Source organism: Somniosus microcephalus, unplaced genomic scaffold, assembly GCF_052327205.1.
Source record: "Somniosus microcephalus isolate GS21.2 unplaced genomic scaffold, FLI_Smic_1.0 unresolved_chr4, whole genome shotgun sequence".
NCBI lineage: Eukaryota > Metazoa > Chordata > Chondrichthyes > Squaliformes > Somniosidae > Somniosus > Somniosus microcephalus.
This window is the reverse complement of record NW_028225182.1, coordinates 48,144,072-48,171,114: the sequence shown is the minus strand read 5'-3', so window position 1 is coordinate 48,171,114 and position 27,043 is coordinate 48,144,072. Positions and strand designations below refer to the sequence as shown.

Genomic DNA, 27,043 nt, shown 5'->3' with positions numbered 1-27,043 from the left:
AGACTAGATGCAGGAAGGATGTTCCCGATGGCGGGGGAGTCCAGAACCAGGGGTCACAGTCTAAGGATAAAGGGTGAGCCATTTAGGACAGAGATGAGGAGGAATTTCTTCACCCAGAGAGTGGTGAACCTGTGGAATTCTCTACCACAGAAGGCAGTTGAGGCCAATTCATTAAATATATTCAAGAAGGAGTTGGATATATTTCTTAAGGCTAAAGGGATCAAGGGATATGGGGAGAAGGCAGGGACAGTGTACTGAATTTGGATGATCAGCCATGATCTCATTAAATGGCAGAGCAGGCTCGAGGGGCCGAATGGCCTACTCCTGCTCCTATCTTCTATGTTTTTATAGCGGGGAAACAAACCCACTTTTCGCCCTCTGTTTGGATGATTCTTGACTTCTTTTTTCTTAACTCCCCTCCCCCAACTCCTAGCAAGCGAAAGCAGTCAAATAATTTTTTTTTAATCTACGGTAACCCGTATTTTCCGATCGGAGGCTTCCTGCGCGCGGAGGCCACCCGTTTGGAAAAAATCTACGCCCTTACCTGAGGGCTCCCGAGGTCCGGCCGTTTCCGCTCCTCGGCCTCTCCACGACGAAATGCGCAGGGCCCAGGTATCCCAGGGGCGCAGGCGGTTCGCAAGCGTCCCCGGGATCAGGTGGGCCATGGGGGACCAATGGGAGAAGGGAATCCCCCTTCATACTTTTGACAGCTTCGACCTGTCAAAAGTATGAATGGAGATGACTGAAAAAACAATAAATACATTTTTTTTAATCATGTTTTTAAAATGACATTAAATTAAATATTTTAAACAAAAATTTAATTTTTTGAAAAATAAATTGAAGTTTTTTACGAGGCTAAAAATAAACTTAGCTAAAGTATTTTTAAATTAAAAATGAGTGGAAAAAAATTATTTTTAAACTTTTCTTAAACTCTTCTGCTGGTAAAAAGCAGGCCTTACACCTGCTTTTATCAGGCGTAAGATTTCTAAGGGTTTTCTGCGAGTGGAGGGTCTCCAGAAAGCGGAACTCTCCCCCCGCAGAGGCCCTTCTCCAGGGCAGGCGTTCGATCTGTCCAGAACATTCTCGACAGATCGGAAGTGCCGGTTTTCAGCGCACGCGCTTGGCCTGCCTGAACCCAGCACTGGCGAGGTCCCTACGGGTGTGTACACAGTATCTTGCCAGGAATTAAAATTATAATGGCCCAGAAATTTGGGTCGGGGGCTTCCCGCGGGTGCAAGCCTCCGACCTGCACTTACCTAGTGCGCCGGCTGTTGAGCTGTGGGCCCGCGTGGGATTCCGATCCTGGGCCTCCTCCAACTGCCGGCGCGCAGTGCTCGCGTATCCTAGGGGCGCAGTTAGTTCGAAGCGTCCCCTGGGATCACGTGGGCCATGGAGAGCCAATGGGAGCAGGGAATGCTTCATTCATAAGTTTGACAGGAAGAGCTGTCAAACCTATAAATACTATAAGCCCCAAAACATCACTAAAACCTCAAATAATTTTTTTTTTTTAATCACATTTTTAAAATAACTATAAATTACATAAAATAACTATTTTAAACAATAATTAAAATTTTGAAAAAATTAATTACAGTTTCTAACGGGGCTAAAAATAAACTTACCTTTCTTTAAAGTATGTAAAAATAATAAACCTGTGGAGAAAATGTTTTAATTTAACTTAATTCACCACTTGCCTTGTTAAAAGCAGGCCTTGCGATTGCTTTTTATAAGCGTAGCTGTTGGAGACTTACCCTCCCGGAGAAACCTGCAAAAAAACTCGGAAGTTCCAGGTGCACGCGCTGCCTCTCCGGCGCACGCGTTCGACCTGTGAACCCCTTCCTTTAAGGGAACGGAAGTTCCGGTTTCCCGCGCATGCGCAGTGCATGCACGAGACCATCACTTTCGTTGGGCCTACGCGTGAGTGCCCAGCGCGTACTCACCCGTGGGGACCCGAAGTTCTGGGCCGTTAACATGTTGTTCATTGAAACAGCAACAACAACGCTTGTTGGCACAGTTTGGCTTTTTTTCTTTTTACTATGAATTTATTTTGTGCTCAACAATGTGAAAGATGTCAGCATTCGGGAATGGAATACCCTCCTGTTGGGGAATAGGAGAGTCTCCCACTATTCAGGTCCTCTCAATATAAAGGCCAGCATTCTATTAGCCTTGCTGATTATTTTCTGTACCTGTCCATGACATTTTAACAATCTACAGGAAACTCTCGATTTACCGGCACCTAAATAACCGGAAATCTCTGTTAACCGGCAAAATTCAGGAGTAGGTTCAGGTAAGTTTTACTTCATATTAGTGGCCTGTTCCTGGATCTGTGGCCGGGTTCCTGCACCTGTTGCTAAGCAACAGGGACGCTTGGATCGTGTGGTCGGGTTCCTGCACCTGTTGCTAAGCAACAGGGACGCTTGGATCTTGTGGTCGGGTTCCTGCACCTGTTGCTAAGCAACAGGGACGCTTGGATCTTGTGGTCGGAGTTCCTGCACCTGTTGCTAAGCAACAGGGACGCTTGGATCGTGTGGTCGGAATTCCTGCACCTGTTGCTAAGCAACAGGGACGCTTGGATCTTGTGGTCGGAGTTCCTGCACCTGTTGCTAAGCAACAGGGAAGCCTGGATTTGTTGCTGTGTACGGAGCTCTTGTACCTTTTACTATACCTCTCTATAATCCGGACTTTTTGATAAACCGGCACCACGCCGGTCCCATGGGTGCCGGATAAAAAAGAGTTTCCTGTACGTACATTAGTCTCTTTGGACCTCCACATGACCTTAATATTAGAGCCAGGCCGTTCAGGGGTGATGTCAAAAAGCACTTCTTCACACAAAGGGCGGTGGAAATCTGGAAAACTCTCCCCCCAAAAAAGCTGTCAAGTCTGGGGGTTCAGTTGAAAATGTCAAAACTGAGATTGATAGATTTTTGTTGGGTCAGGGTATTCAGGGTTACGGAACCAAGGCGGGTAGATGGAGTTAAGCCACAGGTCAGCCATGATCTCACTGAATGGCGGAACAGGCCCGAGAGGCTGGATTGCCTACTGCTGTTCCTATTAGAACTTTATAGGCAACAGAGGGGGGAAACTTGCATCCCATTGGCCTGAGCTGGATTCAAACACAATCCCGAAGGCAAAGGGGCACGATGTTAACCCAGTGTTCCAACCAATTCCCTGATTACACACTGTGTTAATGCACCAGTGCCAACCACAGGACATATGACACAGAAACAGGCCATTCGGCCCAACCAGTCCATGCCGGCGTTTATGCTCCACACGAGCCTCCTCCCGTCTTTCCTCATCTAACTCTATCAGTGTAACCCTCTATTCCCTTCTCCCTCATACGCTTATCCAGCCTCCCCTTAAATACATCGATACTATTCGCTTCAACCACTCCCTGTGGTAGCGAGTTCCACATTCTCACCACTCTCTGGGTAAAGAAGTTTCTCCTGAATTCCCTATTGGGTTTCTTAGTGACTATCTTATATTGATGGCCTCTAGTTTTGCTCTTCCCCACAAGTGGAAACACTCTCTCTGTATCCACTCTATCAAAGACCTTTCATAATTTTAAAGACCTCTATTAGGTCACCCCTCGGCCTTCTCTTTTCAAGAGAAAAGAGACCCAGCCTGTTCATCCTTTCCTGATAGGTCTACCCTCGTATTTCTGGTATCATCCTTGCAGATCTTTTTTGCACCTTCTCCAGTGCCTGTTTTTTTATAATACGGCGACCAGAATATGGAGGCAAAATACTGCGGTTGTTCAAAATTGAAAAGTAAAAATAGAAAATACTGGAAATACTCAGCGGGTCGGGCAGCATCTGCGGAGAGAGAAACAGAGTTAACGTTTCAGGTCGATGACCTTTCGTCAGAACTGGAAAAAAGCTAGAGATGGAACAGGTTATAAGCGAGTACAGAGGCAGGGAAATGGTGGGGGGGGGGCGGGGAGGGAAGGAAAGAGCCAAAGGGAAAGGTCTGTGATAGGGTGGAAGGCAGGAGAGATTAAATGATCAAGGGGATGGTGGTGCGAGGCAAGAGGGGATGGTAATGGGACAACCAAAGAAACAGTAGATGGGTCTAGATTCTAGAGGAGGTGTAAATGGCAATAACAGAAGCATTGCCAACCGCTGCGATTAGACAAAATGGGAACCGAGGTGTTTTTTTAATCCCGCAATATGAAGATACTTCAAATTACCTGCAGCAAGCCAGACACCCTCAAATATCTTGCAGAGTGTGCTCCAGTACTTCAGACATGATTTGCAATATGATGCTCCGAAAAACTCCACCAATATTATTGAAAGATTTAAGAACCCAGAAACGATATTATAAATGGGGATCATATGTCCTTTGGGGCAAGAATGCAGAAAGATAACAGCTGAAAGACAGAATTTTAAAAAACATACGTCACAATGGGACTAACCCAGCTGTAATGACTATTTTATTAATTTGGTTTATGCACACGAACTGTTTTGCTAACATTTCCGACGGTAGGAATTAAAAAAATAATAATCAGGGAGCGTTGTTACACATTAACTCACGGACTGATTGTAATTTCATTGTTTTTTTTCAGTATTGTATCGTTGAGTATCTCGGTATGATTTGTGGCTTCTGTATAGCAGCTAACCTGCAAATAAATCCAACTCAGTAGCTTTAGCCTGTATATATGTGGGTCTGCCGACACATTATTTTCTGCCTTTCAGACAGGACTGGAGGACCGAGTGGACATCCCACAGATTCACTAGTGAGCCCTATTATGGGTCATTTGAAGTGCTGGGGGAAAGCCCAACCTGTAACAGCCTTGGTTCTGAAGGAAGGGTGACTTTCTCGCTGAATGCTTGATTTTTAGATTAAGACTCACACTCAATGGCCCAGAAATTCGGGTCACCATGGGTGAGTACGCACGGGGTACTCACTTGTAGGCCCAACAGAAGTGCCGGTTTCGTGCATGCACTGCGTGGGAAACCGGAACTACCGTTCCCTTAAAGGAAGGGGTTCAGAGGTGGAACGCGTGCGCCGGAGAGGCAGCGCGTATGCCTGGAACTTACATTTTTTTTCCAGGTTTCTCCGGGAGGGTATGTCTCCAGGAGTTACACTTTTATATCTACTCTATAATAAACCTGTGGAAAAAATGTTTTAATTGTAATTAATTCACCACTTGCCTTGTTAAAATACTTTAAAGAAAGGTAAGTTTATTTTTAGCCCCGTTAGAAAATGTAATTAATTTTTTCAAAAATTTAAATTATTGTTTAAAATAGTTATTTTATGTAATTTATAGTTATTTTAAAAATGTGATTAAAAAAAAAATTATTTGAAGTTTTAGTGATGTTTTGGGGCTGAATTGTATTCATAGATTTGACAGCTCTTCCTGTCAATTTTATGAATGGGCATTTCCCTGCTACCATTGGCTCTCCATGGCCCACGTGATCCCAGGGGACGCATTGAACTAACTGCGCCCCCGGGATACGCAAGCACTGCTCGCCGGCAGTTGGAGGAGGCCCAGGATCGAAATCCCACGCGGGCCCACAGCTCAACGGCCAGCGCGCTAGGTAAGTGCAGGTCGGAGGTAAGCCCGCCGGCGTTTATGCTCCACTCAAGCCTCCTCCCGTCTTTCCTCATCTAACTCTATCAGCATAATCCTCTATTCCCTTCTCCCTCATATGCTTATCTAGCTTCCCCCTTAAATACATCGATACTATTCGCTTCAACCACTCCCTGTGGTAGCGAGTTCCACATTCTCACCACTCTCTGGGTAAAGAAGTTTCTCCTGAATTCCCTATTGGATTTCTTGGTGACTCTTATATTGATGGCCTCTAGTTATGCTCTTCCCCACAAGTGGAAACACTCTCTTTTTATTCACTTTATCAAAACCTTTCATAATTTTTAAGACCTCTATTAGCCTTGAGACCCAGCCTGTTCATCCTTTCCTGATATGTATACCCTCGCATTTCTGGTACCATCCTTGTAAATCTTCTCTACACCCTCTCCAGTGTCTTGATATCCTTTTTATAATACGGCGACCAGAACTGTACGCAGTGCTCCAAGTGTGGTCTAACCAAGCTTCGATACAGGTTTAGCATAACTTCACTACTTTACAATTCTGTCCCTCTAGAAATAAACCCTAGTGCCTGGTTTGCTTTTTAATGGCCTTATTAACCTGCGTTTCTACTTTTAGTGATTTGTGTATTTGTATTCCCAGATTTCTTTGCTCTTCTACCCCATTTAAATCCTTATTTTATTCTTTAAAACAACTTTTAATTCAGCAAAAATATGCTTGCAACATTTTACTTGGACGGTTAACCTTGGTGAAGTGCGGTGGATCAGCCAGACTGCCTGAAGTATACTTTTATCCTGATGGGGATCTGAGGGGGATTGACAGGGTAGATGCTGAGAGATTGTTTCCCCCTGGCTGGGGAGTCTAGAACCAGGGGCACCGTCTCAGGATAAGGGGTCGGCCATTGAAGACTGAGATGAGGAGGAATTTCTTCACTCAGAGGGAGGTGAATCTTTGGAATTCTCTGCCCCAGGGAGCTGTGGATGCTCAGTCGCTGAGTATGTGCAAAGCTGAGATCGATAAATTTTTGGACTCTAGGGGAATCAAGGGATATGGAGATCAGGCGGGAAAGTGGAGTTGAGGTCAAAGATCAGCCATGATCTTATTGAATGGCGGAGCAGGCTCGAGGGGACGAATGGCCGACTCCTGCTCCTATTTCTTATGTTCTTGTGTTCTGATTATATTAAAGCTTTTGACTTTGTTTTTAAGAAGTATTTTACAATGTTACACGATAGTATGTGAGCACAAAGCTCGGAGAAATGTGAAGAAAACTTAGGTTGAATGTAAAAGATTGAACCAGAGTCTTTCAACAGGTAGCTGAGAAACAGGGGTTTCCAAGATGCTCGCCAAGTGTAGTGCAACAGATTAAGTGTGCGCAAAGCGTTAAGCTGGAAATCAGGAGAAGACGGAACAAAAAACCAGAAAGGAAGATGACAGAAGACACAGTGAAGAAGTATGTCAGAGATGGAACCAGTGCACCACATATTCTCTCAATAGGTTTGAAAAAGCAGCAAACCTGAGGATTGGGAGCAGTTTAGGATTCAGCAAAGGAGGACAATGGGATTAATTAAGAGGGGGAAAATAGATTATGAGAGTAAGCTTTCAGGGAACATAAAAACTGACTGTAAAAGCTTCTATAGATATGTGAAGAGAAAAAGGTTGGTGAAGTCAAGCGTAGGTCCCTTGCAGTCAGAATCAGGGGAATTTATAATGGGGAACAAAGAAATGGCTGACCAATTAAATACATATTTTGGTTCTGTCTTCACAAAGGAGGACAAAAATAACCTCCCAGAGATGTCGGGGAACATAGGGTCTAATGAGAGGGAGGAACTGAAAGAAATCAGTATTTGTAGGGAAATGGTGTTAGGGAAATTGACAGGATTGAAGGCCGATAAATCCCCAGGGCCTGATAATCAACATCCTAGGGTACTTAAGGAAGTGGCCCGAGAAATAGTAGATGCATTGCTGGTCATCTTCCAAAATTCTATAGACTCTGGAACAGTTCCCATGGATTGGAGGGTAGCTAATGTTACCCCACTATACAAAAAAGGTGGTAGAGAGAAAACAGGGAATTATAGACCAGTAAGCCTGACATCGGTAGTGGGGAAAATGCTAGAGTCCATTATAAAAGATGTAATAGCAGAGCACTTGGAAAACAGTGACAGGATCGGACAAAGTCAACATGGATTTACAAAAGGTAAATCATGCTTGACTAATCTATTGGAATTTTTTGAGGATGTAACTGGTAGAATAGATAAGGGAGAGCCAGTGGATGTGGTGTATTTGGACTTTCAGAAGGCTTTCGATAAGGTCCCGCATAAGAGATTAGCGTGTAAAGTTAAAGCACATGGGATTGGGGGTAAGGTACTGTCTTGGATAGAGAACTGGTTGGCAGACAGGAAGCAAAGATTTGGAATAAACGGGTCTTTTTCCAAGTGGCAGGCAGTAACTAGTGGGGTACCGCAGGGATCGGTGCTAGGACCCCAGCTATTCACAATATATATATAAATGATCTAGACAAGGGAACTAGATGTAATATCTCCAAGTTTGCAGACAACACAAAGCTGGGTGGGCGTGTGTGCTGTGAGGAGGATGCAGAGAAACTCCAGTACGATTTGGACAGGTTAGGTGATTGGGCAGATGCATGGCAAATGCAGTATAACGTGGATATTCACTTCGGTGGCAAAAACAGGAAGACAGGTTATTATCTGAACGGCAATAGATTGGGAAAAGGGGAAGTGCAACGAGACCAGGGTGTCCTTGTGCACCAGTCGCTGAAGGTAAGCATGCAGGTGCAGCAGGCGGTTAAGAAGGCAAATGGTATGTTGGCCTTCATAGTGAGAGGGTTCGAGTACAAGAACAAGGATGTCTTGCTGCAGTTGTACAGGGCCTTGGTGAGACCATACCTTGAGTATTGTGTGCAGTTTTGGTCACCTTATCTAAGGAAGGATGTACTTGCCATGGAGGGAGTGCAGCGAAGATTCACCAGACTGATACCTGGGATGGCAGGAATGACGTATGAGGAGAGATTGGGTCGATTGGGCTTATACTCGCTGGAGTTTAGAGACTGAGAGGGGATCTCATTGAAACTTATAAAATTCTAACAGGACTGGACAGACTAGATGCAGGAAGAATGTTCCCGATGGCCGGGGAGTCCAGAACCAGGGGTCACAGTCTAAGGATAAGGGGTAAGCCATTTAGGACTGAGATGAGGAGGAATTTCTTCACCCAGAGAGTGGTGAACCTGTGGAATTCTCTACCACAGAAGGCAGTAGAGGCCAATTCATTAAATATATTCAAGAAGGAGTTAGATATATTTCTTAAGGCTAAAGGGATCAAGGGATATGGGGAGAAGGCAGGGACAGGGTACTGAGTTTGGATGATCAGCCATGATCGCATTGAATGGCGGAGCAGGCTCGAGGGGCCGAATGGCCTACTCCTGCTCCTATCTGCTATGTTTAATATATCTAATGAAAGACGTTAAATGCCTTTATGCTAAGAGTTAAATAGAAGCATGTTGCTGCTACCCAGTAAACTGCAACAGGCTAACTTTGCCGAGGACATACTGCAATCCTCAAAATTGAATATTACTGTTATTCAACGTTAAGTTGAACCCAACTAAGGCTGTGATCCTGTAATTCTCAACGTGTTATGTGGAGAGACTGGAGAAGCTGGGGTTGTTCTCCTTAGAACAGAGAAGGTTAAGGGGAGGTTTAATAGAGGCGTTCAAAATCATGAGGGATTTTGACAGAGTAAATGAGGAGAAACTGTTCCCAGTGGCAGGAGGGTCGTTAACCAGAGGACACAGAATTAAGGTACTTGGCAAAAGAACCAGAATTTTTTTACGCAGCATGTTGTTGTGATCTGGAACGCGCTGCCTGAAAGGGCAGTGGAAGCAGATTCAATAGTAACTTTCAAAAGGGAATTGGATAAACACTTGAAGGGGAGAAATTTGCAGGGCTGTGGGGAGAGTAGGGGGAAGGTCACTAATTGGAGAGCTCTTTCAGAGACCAGCACAGGCACACGATGGGCCGAATGGCCTCCTCTGTGCTGTATGATTCTATAACTGAATTCTGTTAATATTAAGCTGAATCCAGCTGTTGCTATGTTGCTGCAGTTCTGCAACCAGGTCTCTCTTCTTTTGAAAAGAGAAGGCCGCGGGGTGACCTAACAGAGGTCTTTCAAATTATGAAAGGTTTCGATAGAGTGGATTCAGAGAGAGTGTTTCCACTTGTGGGGAAGAGCATAACTGGAGGCCATCAATATAAGATCGTCTCCAAGAAATCCAATAGGGAATTCAGGAGAAACTTCTTTACCCAGAGAGTGGTGAGAATGTGGAACTCGCTGCCACAGGGAAGGGTTGAGGCGAATAGTATCGATGGATTTCAGGGGAAGCTGGATAAACACACGAGGGAGAAGGGAATAGAGGGTGATGCTGGTCGAGTTAGATGAGGAAGGACGGGAGGAGGCACGAGTGGAGCATAAACACCGGCGTGGACTGGTTGGGCCGAACGGCCTGTTTCTGTGCCGGATATCCCCTGTAATCCTACGTAAGTTATTCTACTGTTGTGATAAATACATTCACCAGTCGTATTACTGTAAAATAGTCATTCGCAATAAACCAAATTGTATCTCGATGTCTGTGCTGGGGACTGGGAGGAAATGGTATACTTCATCCCAACGTTGTCCTGTATTCCAGCTAATGGCTGATCTGCGAATGTTTTGTCTTTCAATGGCTTTGGATTATGTAGGATGACTCGGGATCTAAGTTAAGGAGCACACGTTTGAAACACAAGGCACAAAATGTAAATCCACCTGTACATAATTCCAAGATTTTTTTGTTGAAAACTTACCGATCGTGACATATGAAAGATCCACCAGTGCGAAAAGAATAAAGAAAATGCCTGTGAAAATAAATGAGTGATTAACATAAAGAATACGTTTTGACATCCACTTCTCCATTTTGCCTCATAATATTGACCCGTGTTAAGAGGGTAAGATGCATCCTGCAGCGTATTTACAGGGCAGAAACAGATCAACGGAGGTGCCATCCTAAACCTTAAGTGCTGAACTCGGGCCCAGAGGCCAGGGCTGGCACCCTCAGTCTGTGCTGAGCCGCTACTCTCAGCTGGGGTGGCAGTACAACTGGCCGCAGCAACCCCTGGAGCTCGAGGAGGGAAAGAAAAACTATCAGCCAAGGTTCCTGCTCATTATTCTCTCCAGTGACTGTTGCTGGAAAGGGACTGCGGGTGTTGGGGCGAGAATCGGTTACGATGGATTCCTGGGACGAGAGGGCTGTCCTATCAGGAGTGATGAGTAGATCAGGCCTACACTCTCTGGAGTTTGGAAGAATGAGAGGTGATCTCATCGAAGATTCACCAGACTGATACCTGGGATGGCAGGAATGATATATGAGGAGAGATTGGGTCGATTGGGCTTATTCTCGCTGGAGTTTAGAAGAATGAGAGGGGATCTCATTGAAACTTATAAAATTCTAACAGGGCTACATGGACTAGATGCAGGAAGGATGTTCCCGATGGTCGGGGAGTCCAGAACCAGGGGTCACAGTCTAAGGATAAGGGGTAAGCCATTTAGGACAGAGATGAGGAGGAATTTCTTCACCCAGAGAGTGGTGAACCTGTGGAATTCTCTACCACAGAAGGCAGTTGAGGCCAATTCATTAAATATATTCAAGAAGGAGTTGGGTATATTTCTTAAGGCTAAAGGGATCAAGGGATATGGAGAGAAGGCAGGGACAGTGTAATGAATTTGGATGATCAGCCATGATCTCATTGAATGGCGGAGCAGGCTCGAGGGGCCGAATGGCCGACTCCTGCTCCTATCTTCTATGTTTCTATGTTTCTATGTAAACGTGTAAAATTCTGAGGGTGTTTGACAGGGTAGATGCTGAGAGGTTGTTTCCCCCTCGCTGGAGAGTCTAGAACCAAAGGTCACAGTCTCGGGATAAGGGGTTGTCCATTTAGGACTGAGATGAGGAGGAATTTCTTCACCCAGAGGGTTGTGAATCTTTGGAATTCTCTACCCCAGAGGGCTGTGAATGCTCAGTCGTTGAGTATATTCAAGGCTGGAGATCGATAGATTTTTGGACTCTAGGGGAATCAAGGGATATGGAGATCGGGCGCTAAAGTGGAGTTGAGGTCGAAGATCAGCCATGATCTTATTGAATGGTGGAGCAGGTTTGAAGGGCCAAATTACTTGTTCCTGCTCCTAATTGTTACGTTCTTATGTTACGATGTCCTCTATGATGGGAACAACCATTTTCGGATGGCAGTCGAATGAGGTACTGGCAAGCTCCTGTCACCTGGGGAGCTTATACCTCACTATCAATCAGCATCTTCAGGAGAGGGAGAAAATAGGAATTTTAAAAAACCAAATAAACTATCAATTTAAGTAATTTTTAAATAAAAAGCCAGGAAGTTATGCTAAACCTTTATAAAAAGGTGTGCAGGTTAGGTTGATTGGCTATGATAAATTGACCCATAGTGTTAGGGGGATTAAATACGTGGGGTTGCGGGGATAGGGTGGGATGTGTGTTGGTGTGGGGGTTGCGGGGATCGGGTGGGGTGTGTGTCGGTGCAGGCTCGATGGGCCGAGGTGGCCTCTGTCTGCACTGTGGGGTTTCTGTGATTTCTGTGAAAACACAAATAAGGCCCCCGCTGGTGTACTGTGTCCAATTCTGGGCCCCACACTTTAGGAAGGGCGTGAAGGCTTTGGCGAGTGTATGGAAGAGATTTACTACAATGGTTCCAGGGATGAGGGATTACAGTTACGGGGATAGACTGGAGAAACTGGGGTTGTTCTCCTTGGAGCAGAGAAGGCTAAGAGGAGATTTGATAGAGGTGTTCAAAATCAGGAAGGGTTGAGACAGAGTAAATAAAGAGAAACTGTTCCCAATGGCTGAAGGGTCGATAACCACAGGGCACAGATTTAAGGTGATTGGCAAACGAACCAGAGGCGACATGAGGAAAAACTTTTTTACACAACAAGTGGTGAGGATTTGGAATACGCTGCCTGATAGGGCGGTGGATATGGATTCAATAGTAGCCTTCAAAAGGGAATTGGATAAATACTTGGAGAAAAAATTGCAGGGATATGGGGAAAGAGCGGGGAAGTGGGACTGACTGGATTCCTCTTCGAAAGAGCCGGCGCAGACTCGATGGGCCGAATGGCATCTTTCTGTGCTGTGCTATTCTATGAGTCTATGATAGGTCAAACAATTTAGCAATCTGTGTGATCCTCAGAGGATCTCAGTTCAAAACAGGATCAAGCTTAACTGGGAGATTCTCCATGGCCCCAGTAATCTGCAAGCAATCACAGTCTATTACATAGATTGCATCGAATGTTACAGGCCATTCGACCCCAACTGGTCCCTGCTCCACACGAGCCTCCGCCCACCCCTCTTCATCTAACCCTATCAGCTTAAGGCCATTTCTCCCTCATGTGCTTATCTCGCTTCCCCTTAAATGCATCTGTGCTATTCACCTCAACCACTCCCTGTGGTAGCGAGTTCCACATTCTCACCGCTCTCTGGGTAAAGAGGTTGCTCCTGAATTCCCTATTGGATTTATCAGTGATTTGCTTATGTCTATGACCTCTAGTTCTGATCTCCCCCACAGAGTGGAAACATCTTCTCTACATCTACCCTATCGAACTGATAGGTTTATCAAACGTCTCGGCTCGCACCTGAGTATGGACACTTGAACAAGGCACAGGAGGGCTGTCAGAGCCAGTGGAACAGAGGAGCCAGTGGAACAGAGGAGCCAGTGGAACAGAGCCCCAACACCTTCAGGACAAGAGAAGGCAGAAGAGGAGAAAGCAGGAGGGAGAGCGGCGCTAAGTTAACTACTTCTCACATTTTGTCAATATTGAACATGTTGTTTTATGCTGGCTACCAGAATTATGTTAACTGATGCTGGGAAGACAAGTGATATGGACATCAAGGTATATGGAGCCAAGGCAGGTAACTGGAGTTGAGGTGCAGATTGGCCATGATCTATCTGAATGGAGGAGCAGGGTCGAGGGGCTGAATGGCCCACTCATGTTCCTAGATACATAGATAGAAACATAAAAGATAGGAGCAGGAGTAGGCCATTCGGCCCCTTGAGCCTGCTCCGCCATTCAATGAGATTATGGCCGATCATCCAAATTCAGTACCCTGTCCCTGCTTTCTCCCCATATCCCTTGATCCCTTTAGCCTTAAGAAATATATCTAACTCCTTCTTGAACACATTTAATGAATTGGCCTCCACTGCCTTCTGTGGTAGAGAATTCCACAGGTTCACCACTCTCTGGGTGAAGAAATTCCTCCTCATCTCAGTCCTAAATGGCTTACCCCTTATCTTTAGACTGTGACCCCTGGTTCTGGACTCCCCGGCCATCGGGAACATCCTTCCTGCATCTAGTCTGTCTAGTCCTGTTAGAATTTTATAAATTTCAATGAGATCTCCTCTCATTCTTCTAAACTCCAGCGAGTACAAGTCCAATCGACCCAATCTCTCCTCATACGTCATTCCTGCCATCCCAGGTATCAGCCTGGTGAATCTTCGCTGCACTCCTTCCATGGCAAGAACATCCTTCCTCAGATAAGGCGACCAAAACTGCACACAATACTCAAGGTGTGGTCTCACCAAGGCCCTGTACAACTGCAGCAAGACATCCTTGCTCCTGTACTCGAATCCTCTCGCTACGAAGGCCAACATGCCATTTGCCTTCTTAACCGCCTGCTGCACCTGCATGCTTACCTTCAGCGACTGGTGCACAAGGACACCCAGGTCTCGTTGCACTTCCCCTTCTCCCAATCTATTGCCATTCAGATAATAATCTGCCTTCCTGTTTTTGACACCTTGCATTTATCCACGTTATATTGCATCTGCCATGCTTCTGCGAAATCACCCAACCTGTCCAAATCATACTGGAGTTTCTCGGAATCCTCCTCACAGCACACACGCCCACCCAGCTTTGTGTCGTCTGCAAACTTGGAGATATTACATCTAGTTCTCTCGTCCAGATCATTAATATATACTGTAATCCACATACAGTTCCTATTACTGTATGTGGATTACAGTGCTCTCGTAATATTACTGCAGATATGGTTAGTGTAGTAATAGGGTGCGGTAGTGCAGTGGTTATGTTAACGTGACTAGGAATCCAAAGGCTGTGAGTTCAGATCCCAACATGGCAAATGGATGGTATTTGTTGGCTGGCAGTGTGAAAGATTGGTGTTCAAAACCAAGTTGGTTGACTAATGTCCTTCAGGGAAGGGAACCCGCCGTCCCGGTCTGGTCTATAGGTGGCTCCAGTCCCACCTCCAATCCATGCGGTTGCCCTTAATGTTCTCTGATGAGGCCTATTTGTAAATACAACCGCTATGAATCCAAAAGGCACCACCTCCTCCTTGGGGCAAATGGGATGGGCACTGAAGGTGGCCTTGTTGGCATTGCCCACACCCTGAGAACAAGTAAAACAGACACGCTTCTTTCCAGCCCTTCTCACTCTATTGCATCTCTTCACAACATGTATTGTAAGATTGCAATGATTGTGATCCAACCGTGGCTAACAAAAGAAATTAAAGCTAGTATTCAGTTGTAATGAAATCTGTTTGTCTTGATCCTGTATTCGTTTTGCACTCATGTATATTACCCTCCCCCACTGTGTATAGTTTCACTTCCTCTTTACTGACTAACCTGGGAGGTTCCAGGTCTTGGCTCTTGGCTCCGCCCCTGACTTCTCTTACATAAAGATCCCAGGATCTGTATGAGTCATTCCTGTGAACCAGTCGGCGTGTTGAGATGTTAGCTCTGATCTTAGTGATTAAAAGCCAACTTGTTTAAGTCTATAACTTCTAGTTTTGTTGTTATTGAAGGCCCATCAATTTTAATCACTAAAGAATACTAGGATGGATCGACTCCTAAAACCAGAGCATCTGGACTTGGATCCACATTCTGCTGAAGCATCAAATCAATTTGGACACTGGCTCAAATGCTTTGAACTCTTCGCGGGGGCCTCATCCGCTAGTGAGGTAGATAAACTGAGTCTACTGACTACTCGCGTAAGTCATCGGATTTATTCGTTCATCCGGGACGCCACCTCTTACACGGAGGCCATCGCTATCCTGAAGGCCCAATACCAGAGGCCGGTAAACGAAGTGTACGCCAGACATTTGCTGGCTACACGCAGGCAGCGACCAGAGGAATCAATGGACGATTTCTTACAGGGCCTAAAGGACCTGGTCCGGGACTGTAACTGCAAGGCCGTGACGGCCAATGCGTACTCTGACGAATTGGTCCGCGATTTCTTCATCACGGGCCTCAAATCGAACTATATCCGGCAGAGACTGCTGGAGAAGGAGGTCCTGGACTTAAAAAAGGCAGTGGCCACTGCGCGATCGCTGGACGTGGCCCAGAAAAACTCTGACTCTTATTCTTCCGGCCATGCGGCCCTCACCGCCTCGTGCGCGCCAAGGGGGCCGCCATCTTGAAATCAGCCATCTTCCCCATCCAGGTCTCAGACAGCTCTACGCCGCCGGAGTCCCCACACAGAAGTTCACCCAGGAGTCCTACTACAGCGGCAATGTCTCGAGGCCCGAAATGCTACTTCTGCGGCCAGGCCAAGCACCCCAGACAACGATGCCCAGCGAAGGGTGCTACATGTTTCAAATGTAAGAAAAAGGGGCATTTTAGCAAAGTCTGCAGGGGGAATCCGATTTCCAACTCCGTCACCGCCTTGTGCGTGCCGTGCGGGCCGCCATCTTGGGATCCGCCATCTTTTCCCGACTCAACGGCCGCCCAGGGCCCAACAGTGGCTTCGATCACGGTGGATCAATCCAGGCCACACCCGTTGACAAAATCCATGATGGACATACAGGTAAACGGGAATTTAACGAAATGTTTAATTGACTGTGGGAGTACCGAGAGTTTTATCCACCCTAGCCTGGTACGGCGACACTCATTAATGGTAACCCCTACACGGAGCAGAATTGCTATGGCTGCTAAGCCCCACACTTCGGACATTTTGGGCTACTGTGTGGTAACACTGACTGTAAAAGGCAAGGACTACAAGGATTTTAAACTCCTCGTGATGCCAGAACTCTGTGTTAATGTAATCTTGGGCCTGGACTTCCAGTGCCACCACGAAAGTGTCACGCTAGCATATGGCGGGTCCCAGCCGCCACTCACAGTCTGTGGCCTATCAACCTTAAAAATCAGCCCGCCCTCTTTATTCGCTAATCTCGCTCCGAACTGTAGGCCCATAGCGACCAAAAGTAGATGGTACAGTCTGGAAGACAGACACTTTATCAAGGCGGAAGTGGACAGACTCCTGCGGGAAGGCATTATTGAATGCAGTACCAGCCCGTGGCGTGCCCAAGTAGTCATAGTTAAAAATAGCGAAAAGAAACGGATGGTAATTGACTACAGCCAGACTGTTAATATTTATACCCAGCTGGACGCCTACCCTTTACCCTGCATATCAGAAATGGTCAACCAGATTGCGCAATACCGAGTCTTCTCGACTATCGACCTCAAATCCGCGTATCACCAGCTCCCCATTAGAACGGAGGACCGCCCATACACCGCCTTCGAGGCGAACGGGCGCCTCTACCATTTTCTCAGAGTGCCCTTTGGGGTAACAAATGGGGTCTCGGTCTTCCAACGTGAGATGGACCGCATGGCTGACGAGAGTAAACTACAAGCTACCTACCCCTATCTGGACAATGTCACTATCTGCGGGCACAACCAGCAAGACCACGATCTAAATCTTGCGAGATTTTTAAAAACTGCCCTAAAGCTGAATCTAACCCACAACGAAGATAAATGTGTCTTCAACACAACCCGTCTCTGTATCCTCAGCTGTGTGGTGGAAGATGGGGTAATTGGACCGGACCCTGACCGATTACGCCCCCTAAAGGAACTGCCCCTGCCACACAATCCCAAAGCTTTAAAAAGGTGCCTGGGATTTTTTTCGTATTATGCCCAATGGGTGCCCAATTACTCTGATAAGGCCCGACCCCTCATTAAATCAACGTCCTTCCCACTATCAGCTGAAGCTCGGGAGGCTTTCACCAGTATCAAACAGGACATTGAAAGGGCTGCAGTGTGTGCAGTGGACAAATGCATTCCCTTTCAAGTCGAAAGCGATGCGTCAGATTTTGCCTTAGCTGCGACCCTCAATCAGGCTGGGAGACCTGTGGCCTTCTTCTCCCGAACCCTTCAGGGACCCTTCTGTCGAGAAGGAGGCACAGGCTATAGTGGAGGCAGTGCGGCACTGGAGACACTACCTAGCCGGCAAACGTTTCACCCTGCTCACCGACCAGCGGTCGGTGGCTTTCATGTTTAATAACAAACAAAGGGGGAAAATCAAGAATGACAAAATACTCAGGTGGAGGATCGAACTATCCACGTTCGACTATGATATTATGTACAGGCCAGGAGCCCTTAATGAACCCCCAGACACCCTATCGCGGGGAATGTGTGCCAGCATTCATACGGACAAATTACAGGGTCTCCACAACGACCTCTGTCACCCAGGGGTCACCCGACTATACCATTTATAAAGTCCCGCAATCTGCCCCACTCCATCGAGGAGGTCAGGGCAATGACCAGAGCCTGCCGCATCTGTGCGGAATGCAAGCCTCGTTTCTACAGGCCTGACCGTGCACACCTTATCAACGCCACACGGCCATTCGAGCGCCTCAGTCTGGACTTCAAGGGACCCCTTCCCTCTGCCGACCGTAACGTATACTTCCTCAATATCATTGATGAATATTCCCGCTTCCCCTTCGCCATTCCCTGCCCAGACATGACCAGTGCCACGGTCATCAAGTGTCTCTGTAATCTATTCTGCATGTTTGGCATGCTGAACTACATACACAGCGATAGGGGGACATCATTCATGAGTGACGAGCTGCGCCAGTTCTTGCTCTCGAAGGGGATAGTCACTAGCAGAACCACTAGCTACAACCCCCGGGGTAATGGGCAAGTGGAAAGGGAGAATGCTACTGTTTGGAAGGCTGTCACGTTAGCCTTAAAGTCAAAAGGCCTTCCGACCTCCCGCTGGCAGGTAGTCCTCCCAGACGTGCTCCACTCCATAAGGTCTCTGTTATGTACTGCCACTAACGCTACCCCTCACGAAAAGATGTTCGTTTTCCCCCGGAAATCCACCTCGGGCATATCTCTACCCGCGTGGCTGACGTCTCCGGGGGCAGTACTATTGCGGAAGCACGAGAGAGGCCATAAAATGGACCCCCTTGTGGAAAAGGTACAGCTCCTCCATGCAAACCCTCAGTACGCCTATATCGAATACTCTGACGGGCGAGAGGACACTGTTTCCATAAAAGACCTCGCTCCCTCGGGGAGCGGAGAGAACGATGGGAGACTACCCAATGAAGACCTACACTACAAAGAGACAGGACGCCCAGAGGTATCAATACCCAACTTTAACCTGGAGGACACTGCAGATAACCTGGAAGACACTGCGGAGGCCCGGACAGCGGAGGAACCAGAATCCACTCCCCTAGAGGCACCCCAACCGGCTTTGCGCCGATCACTGAGAACTGCAAAACCTCCTGACAGACTCACTTATACCAACTTTTAAGAAACATCACCCCGATGGACTAAATCTATAGAAGGGGCGAATGTAATTAAATCTGTTTGTCTTGATCCTGTATTCGTTTTGCACTCATGTATATTACCCTCCCCCACTGTGTATAGTTTCACTTCCTCTTTCCCGACTAACCTGGGAGGTTCCAGGTCTTGGCTCTTGGCTCCGCCCCGACTTCTCTTACATAAAGATCCCAGGATCTGTATGACTCATTCCTGTGAACCAGTCGGCGTGTTGAGATGTTAGCTCTGATCTTAGTGATTAAAAGCCAACTTGTTTAAGTCTATAACTTCTAGTTTTGTGGTTATTGAAGGCCCATCATCAGTCAAAGGAGGAAGCTTATAAAGTTGCCAGAAAAAGCGGTCAGCCTGAGGATGTTTTAGAAATCAGCAAATGGGAACCAAGAAATTGATAAAGAAAGGGGAAATGGAATATGAGCACAAACTAGCGAAAAATATAAAAACGGATTGTAAAAGCTTCTATAGGTATGTGAAAAGGAAAAGACTGGCGAAGGTAAATGCAGGTCCTTTACAGTCAGAGACGGGAGAATTTATAATGGGGAATGAGGAAATGGCAGTTAAATTAAATAAATTCTTTGTTTCACGGAAGAAGACACAAAAAACCTCCCAGAAATACGAGAAAAAAACTAAGGGTGTGACGAGAATGAGGAACTTAAAGAAATTATTATTAGTAAAAAAACAGTACTAGCAAAATTAATGGGACTAAAAGTCGATAAATCCCAAGGACCTGATGACCTACATCCTAGGGTTTTGAAAGAGGTGGCCATTGGAATAGTGGACGCATTGGTTGTCATCTTCCAAAATTCTATAGATTCTGAAATGGTTCCGGCAGATTGGAGGATAGCAAATGTAACCCCGCTATTTAAGAAAGGAGGGAGAGAGAAAATGGGGTACTACAGACCTGTTAGCCTCACATCAATAGTTGGGAAAATGCTGGAATCTATTATAAAGGATGCAATAACTAGCTACTTAGAAACTAATAGTAAGATTGGGCAGAGTTAACATGGATTTATGAAAGGAAAATCCTGTTTGATAAACCTATTGGAGTTCTTTGAGGATGTAACTAGTGGAGTAGACAAAGGGGAACCGGTAGATGTGGTGTATCTGGATTTTCAGAAGGCCTTCGATAAGGTCCCACACAAGAGGTTGGTGAACAAAATTAGGGCACATGGAATTGGGGGTAATATACCAGCATGGATTGAGAATTGGTTAACAGACAGAAAACAAACAGTAGGGATAAACGGGTCATTTTTAGGAAGGCAGGCTGTGACTAGTGGGGTACCGCAAGGATCGGTGCTTGGGCCCCAGCTATTCACAATCTATATCAATGATTTGGATGAGGGGACTAAATGTAACATTTCCAAATTTGCTGATGATACAAAGCTAGGTGGCAGTGTCAGTTGCGAAGAGGATGTGAAGAGGCTTCAAGGGGATCTCGACAGGCTCAGTGAGTGGGTGAGAACATGGCAGATGGAATATAATGTGGATAAATGTGAAGTTATCCACTTTGGTAGAAAAAACAGAAAGGCAGAGTATTTCCTAAATGGTGAAAGATTGGGGAATGCAGATGCTCAAAGGGACCTGGGTGTCCTTGTACATGAATCACTGAAAGTGAATGTGCAGGTGCAGCAAGCCATTAGGAAGGCAAATGGTATGCTGGCCTTCATTACAAGAGGATTTGAGTACAGGAATAAAGAAGTCTTACTCCAAATATATGGGGCCTTGTTGAGACCACACCTGGAGTACTGTGTACAATTTTGGTCTCCTTACCTAAGGAAGGATATACTGCCATAGAGGGAGTGCAACAAAGGTTCATGAGATTGATTCCTGGGATGGCGGGACTGTCATATAAGAAGAGATTGAGTAAACTAGGCCTGTATTCTCTTGAATTCAGAAGAATGAGAGGGGATCTCATTGAAGCATACAAAATTATTACAGGGCTTGATAGGGTGGATGCTGGGAGAATGTTTCCCTTGGCTGGGGAGTCTAGAACCAGGGGCCACAGCCTCAGGATAAAGGGTAGGCCATTCAGGACTGAGAGGAGAAGAAATTTCTTTACACAGAGGGTGGTGAATCTTTGGAATTCTCTACCTCAGAGGGCAGTGGAGGCTCAGTCATTGGGTATATTCAAAACAGAAGTCGATAGATTTCTGACTAGTAAAGGCATCAAGTGATATGGCGATAGGGCCGGTGAATGGAGTTGAGGCAGAAGATCAGCCATGATCTCATTGAATGGCTCGAGGGGCCGAATGGCCGACTCCTGCTCCTATTTCGTATGTTCTTATGTTGTTTGGCTGAATTTGACTTTCACAGAGGAGGCCATCATTTGCCACTCATATAGTTTTAGACCCGACAGTTCAGGTTTTGAAGGGGCCAGTTGCAATTATCTGTTCCTTCAACTTGACATTCAATGGCATTACCATCGCCGAATCCCACACCTTAAACATCCTGGGGGGTCACCATTGACCAGAAACTTAACTGGACCAGCCACATAAATACTGTGACAACAAGTGCGGGTCAGAGGCTAGGTATTCTGCGGTGAGTGTCTCACCTCCTGACTCCCCAAAGCCTTTCCACCATCTACAAGGCACAAGTAAGGAGTGTGATGGAATACTCTCCACTTGCCTGGATGAGTGCAGCTCCAACAACACTCAAGAAGCTCGACACCATCCAGGACAAAGCAGCCTGCTTGATTGGCACCCCATCCACCACCTTAAACATTCACTCCCTCCACCACCGGCGTACCGTGGCTGCAGTGTGTACCATCTACAAGATGCACTGCAGCAACTCGCCAAGGCTTCTTCGGCAGCACCTCCCAAACCCGCGACCTCTTCCACCTAGAAGGACAAGGGCAGCAGGCGCACGGGAACACCACCACCTCCAAGTTCACCTCCAAGTCACACACCATCCTGACTTGGAAATATATCGGCTGATCCTTCATTGTCGCTGGGTCAAAATCCTGGAACTCCCTCCCTAACAGCACTGTGGGAGCACCTTCACCACATGGACTGCAGCAGTTCAAGATGGCGGCTCACCGCCACCTTCTCAAGGGCGATTAAGGATGGGCAATAAATGCTGGCCTTGCCAGTGATGCCCACATCCCATAAACGAATGAAAAAAACCTCTTTCTTTCCTAAAGACTAGGGGGCACTTGCTGCGGTACAGTTCCTTGTGAGCCAAGCCCTTTCTGATGCCTCCGCAGAGGTGGCCACTCTTCCTGTGTGGGCCTCAATAGCCAGTGCTGGCAGGTTCTTCTGCCATATGGGGCATTAGTCCATCCAGAGAGAAGCAGGATAGCAATCAGGAACTGGAATACCGGCGGATTTCACCCCCCCACCTAGTTCCAGAACACCGAGACCAGTTCCAGCACAGAAACGCTGCTCGGCTCGGGGGCAACCAACTCACCAAAAGCCAGGGATCAAACCTGTAGACCTCCTTTTCTGTAAGACAGTGTCAACCGTGGCTCAGTGGGTAGCACACTCGCCTCTGAGTCAGAAGGTTGTGGGTTCAAGTCCCACTGCAGAGACTTGAGCTCAAATGTCTAGGCCGACACTCCCGGTGCAGTACTGAGGGAGCGCTGCACTGTCGGAGGGGCAGTACTGAGGGAGCGCCGCACTGTCGGAGGGACAGTACTGAGGGAGCGCCGCACTGTCGGAGGGGCAGTACTGAGGGAGCGCCGCACTGTCGGAGGGGCAGTACTGAGGGAGCGCCGCACTGTCAGAGGGGCAGTACTGAGGGAGCGCTGCACTGTCGGAGGGGCAGTACTGAGGGAGCGCCGCACTGTCGGAGGGACAGTACTGAGGGAGCGCTGCACTGTCAGAAGGGCAGTACTGAGGGAGCGCTGCACTGTCGGAGGGGCAGTACTGAGGGAGCGCCGCACTGTCGGAGGGACAGTACTGAGGGAGCGCTGCACTGTCAGAAGGGCAGTACTGAGGGAGCGCTGCACTGTCGGAGGGGCAGTACTGAGGGAGCGCTGCACTGTCGGAGGGGCAGTACTGAGGGAGAACTGCACTGAGGGAGGGCCGCACTGTCGGAGGGGCAGTACTGAGGGAGCGCCGCACTGTCGGAGGGGCAGTACTGAGGGAGCGCCGCACTGTCGGTGTGGCAGTACTGACGGAGCGCCGCAGTGTCGGAGGGGCAGTACTGAGGGAGCTCTCGCTGCACTGTCGGGGGGGCAGTACTGAGGGAGCACCGCACTGTCGGAGGGGCAGTACTGAGGGAACACCGCACTGTCGGAGGGGCAGTACTGAGGGAGCACTGTCGGAGGGGCAGTACTGAGGGAGCGCTGCACTGTCGGAGGGGCCGTCTTTCGAATGAGGTGTTAAACCGAGGCTCTCTCAGGTGGACGTAAAAGATCCCACGACACTAGTTCAAAGAAGAGTAGGGGTGATATTCCCAGTATCCTGGGCAGTATTTATGCCTCAAAAAAGTCTTTCTTTCTTTTTTATGACTCTGTCCTTTCCCTAAATGACCCACTGGAGTAACTCTGCCATTTTTAAAATATAGGCTCCGAAGGACAGACTGGAATTTCAGATCCTTGGATTATAGCAGCAATTTACTGATCACATGCTCCCAACAGAGCTCAAAATGGAAAGACTTGCATTTCTTCAGCGCCTTTCGCTACCTCAGGACGTCCTCAAAGAACTTTACAGCCAATGAAGTACTTTTTGTAGTGTGGTCACTGCTGTAATGGAGGAAACACGGCAGCCAATTTGCGCACAGCAAGCTCCCACAAACAGCAATGTGATAAATGACCAGATCAACTGTTTTTGTTATGTTGATTGAGGGATAAATATTGGCCCCAGGACACCGGGGAAAACTCCTCTGCTCTTCTTCGAAATAACGTCCGTGGGATCTTTTACATCCAAGTGAGTTTAACGTCTCACCCGAAAGACGGCACCTTCGACAGTGCAGCGTTCCCTCAGCACTGCACTGGGAGTGTCAGCCTAGATTTTTGTGCTGGAGTCTCTGGAGTGGGACTTGAACCCACAACCTTCTGACTCAGAGGCCAGAGTGTGATCCACTGAGCCACTGACTGACACACAAAGGGAGCAAGCATGGGTTGGAAATAGGGCTACATCACTGTTATGCCAATTCTTTGAACCGCGCTCTAGTTGAGCTTGGCTCTCAGAGACAGTGTGGGATCAGTAAATGTACACTTCCGTGAACAAGTCCTGGAGTAAGACCTTTGTACCCAAGCTTTCTGGCTGGGAAGTCAAGAGTGTGACCGACTGAACTGATCTGACAATAGCTAGTAAGGAAAAAAGAAAGAAGCTTGCATTTCCAGTGTCTTTCTGGTCCTCAGGACATCCCGGGTAGAGTCCCATACCAGGCTCTCCCCTTTGGCCAGGACTCCTGGATAGGACAGTCATTCCACATTCTGACACTGATTACTCTGCCCCTTGTGATGGTGGCTGTGAAGGTCCTTGTAACAAAGTGTAGTCGTACCTTCAGAGCTTTTATTCTGAAAGTACACATCACATAGAAACATAGAAGATAGGAGCAGGAGTAGGCCATTCGGCCCCTCGAGCCTGCTCCGTCATTCATTGAGATCATGGCTAATCATCCAAATTCAGTACCCTGTCCCTGCTTTCTCCCCATATCCCTTGATCCCTTTAGCCTTAAAAAATATATCTAACTCCTTCTTGAATATATTTAATGAATTGGCCTCAACTGCCTTGTGTGGTAGAGAATTCCACAGGTTCACCACTCTCTGGGTGAAGAAATTCCTCTTCATCTCTGTCCTAAATGGCTTACCCCTTATCCTTAGACTGTGACCCCTGGTTCTGGACTCCCCCGCCATTGGGAACATCCTTCCTGCATCTAGTCTGTCTAGTCCTGTTATAATTTTATAAGTTTCAATGAGATCCCCTCTCATTCTTCTAAACTCCAGCGAGTATAAGCCCAATCGACCCAATCTCTCTTCATACGTCATTCCTGCCATCCCAGGTATCAGTCTGGTGAATCTTCGCTGCACTCCCTCCATGGCAAGAACATCCTTCCTCAGATAAGGCGACCAAAACTGCACACAATACTCAAGGTGTGGTTTCACCAAGGCCCTGTACAACTGCAGCAAGACATCCTTGTTCCTGTACTTGAACCCTCTCGCTACTAAGGCCAACATACCATTTGCCTTCTTAACCGCCTGCTGCACCTGCATGCTTACCTTCAGCGACTGGTGCACAAGGACACCCAGGTCTCGTTGCACTTCCCCTTCTCCCAATCTATTGCCGTTCAGATAATAACCTGCCTTCCTGTTTTTGCCACCAAAGTGGATAACCTCGCGCTTATCCACATTATACTGCATCTGCCATGCTTCTGCCCAATCACCCAACCTGTCCAAATCATATTGGATTTTCTCGGCATCCTCCTCACAGCACACATGCCCACCCAGCTTTGTGTCGTCTGCAAACTTGGAGGTATTACATCTAGTTCCCTTGTCTAGATCATTAATATATATTGTGAATAGCTGGGGTCCTAGCACCGATCCCTGCAGTACCCCACTAGTCACTGCCTGCCACTCGGAGAAAGACCCGTTTATTCCAACTCTTTGCTTCCTGTCTGCCAACCAGTTCTTTATCCAAGTCAGTACCTTGCCCCCAATCCCATGTGCCTTAACTTTACACGCTAATCTCTTATGCGGGACCTTATCGAAAGCCTTCTGAAAGTCCAAATTGAATGGCGGAACAGGCTAAAGGGGCTCCTCCTGCTCCTAGCTCTCTTATTGATGAGCTTCATGAGGTTGGCAATAACAACAACTTATATTTACATAGCACCTTTAACGTAATAAAATGTCCCAAGGTGCTTCACAGGAGTGTTATCAAAAATTAAAACTTGGACACCGAGCCACATAAGGAGATGTTAGGGTAGATGACCAAAATCTTGGCCAAAGAGGTAGGTTTTAAGGCGCGTCTTAATGGAGGAAAGAGAAGTGGAGAGGTTTAGGGAGGGAATTCCAGAGCTTAGGACCCAGGCAGCCGAAGGCACGGCCACCAATGGTGGAGCATTTAAAAATCGGGGATGTTCAAACGGCCAGAGTAGGTGGAGCGCATTGGTCTAGCGGGAATGATAGGGCTGGAGGAGGTTACAGAGATAGGGAGGGGGGACGAGGCCATGGAGGGATTTGAAAACAAGGATGAGAATTTTAAAATCGAGGCGTTGCTGAAGTGGGAGCCAATGTAGGTCAGCGAGCACAGGGGGTGATGGGTGAACGGGGCTTGGTGCGAGTTAGGACACGGGTGGCAGAGGATTGGATGACCTCAAGTTTACGGAGGGTAGAACTATTAAGGTTGCCAAATCAATCCTTTGGACCAAACATCCCACTCAAGCCATCCTGAGCTCCAACTTGGGTTTTTCTAAACGAAATCGTGGCAATGCTAAGAGACTGAGAGCTGCACTGACTAGCTGGCTGCTTCTGTCTTTCTGCTGGGCAAAGCCCACCTGGGGCGTCCTTTCGAAGCAAGTTTTGTCACAAAAAGGACAAACTTTTTACTCACTTTCCAACTGGCGCTCGGTAGGCATAAGTGACCATTGCTCATCCTATCCGCGGAAAAGAAATGTTTGTTTGTTACATTTCTTTCAATGGAACTTTTTTTGTAACTCGTCTCCCCGGCAACTGGACGCTAATTGTTCGCGGCGTGTTCTGTGATTGGTCGGTTGAGTGGCGTAACATGTGACGCTGGCGAAATTCACACCAGTGTGGCGCTGAATGGAAGCGTTATTGATCTGCCCTGCTACACAGTGGGACTAAAGTCAGACAGCTTAGAGCTGGGGGAAATCAGTTTAAACAGCACTGGGTTACTGTTGAGGAATAAACCACCCCCTGCGAGATTACTAACCTGTCGCTTTGCTAGTTGTCGGCCCATAT

At 47.2% G+C, this 27,043-nt stretch overlaps 1 protein-coding gene across 1 annotated transcript in view; it reads right to left on the bottom strand.

Annotated features, from left to right (window-relative positions):
* Window positions 1-26,745, bottom strand: part of LOC147091041 (uncharacterized) — a 28,482-nt gene extending 1,737 nt beyond the window's left edge. Inside the window, exons 1-3 of the mRNA XM_085977491.1 lie at window positions 26,673-26,745; window positions 10,393-10,443; window positions 4,184-4,363 (exon numbers count right to left, since the gene is read on the bottom strand). Coding sequence (XP_085833617.1) covers window positions 4,184-4,363; window positions 10,393-10,443; window positions 26,673-26,697 — 256 coding nt within the window. The 5' untranslated portion in view covers window positions 26,698-26,745. The remainder of the gene's footprint in view (window positions 1-4,183; window positions 4,364-10,392; window positions 10,444-26,672) is intronic.
* Between the last annotated feature and the right edge of the window lie 298 nt (window positions 26,746-27,043).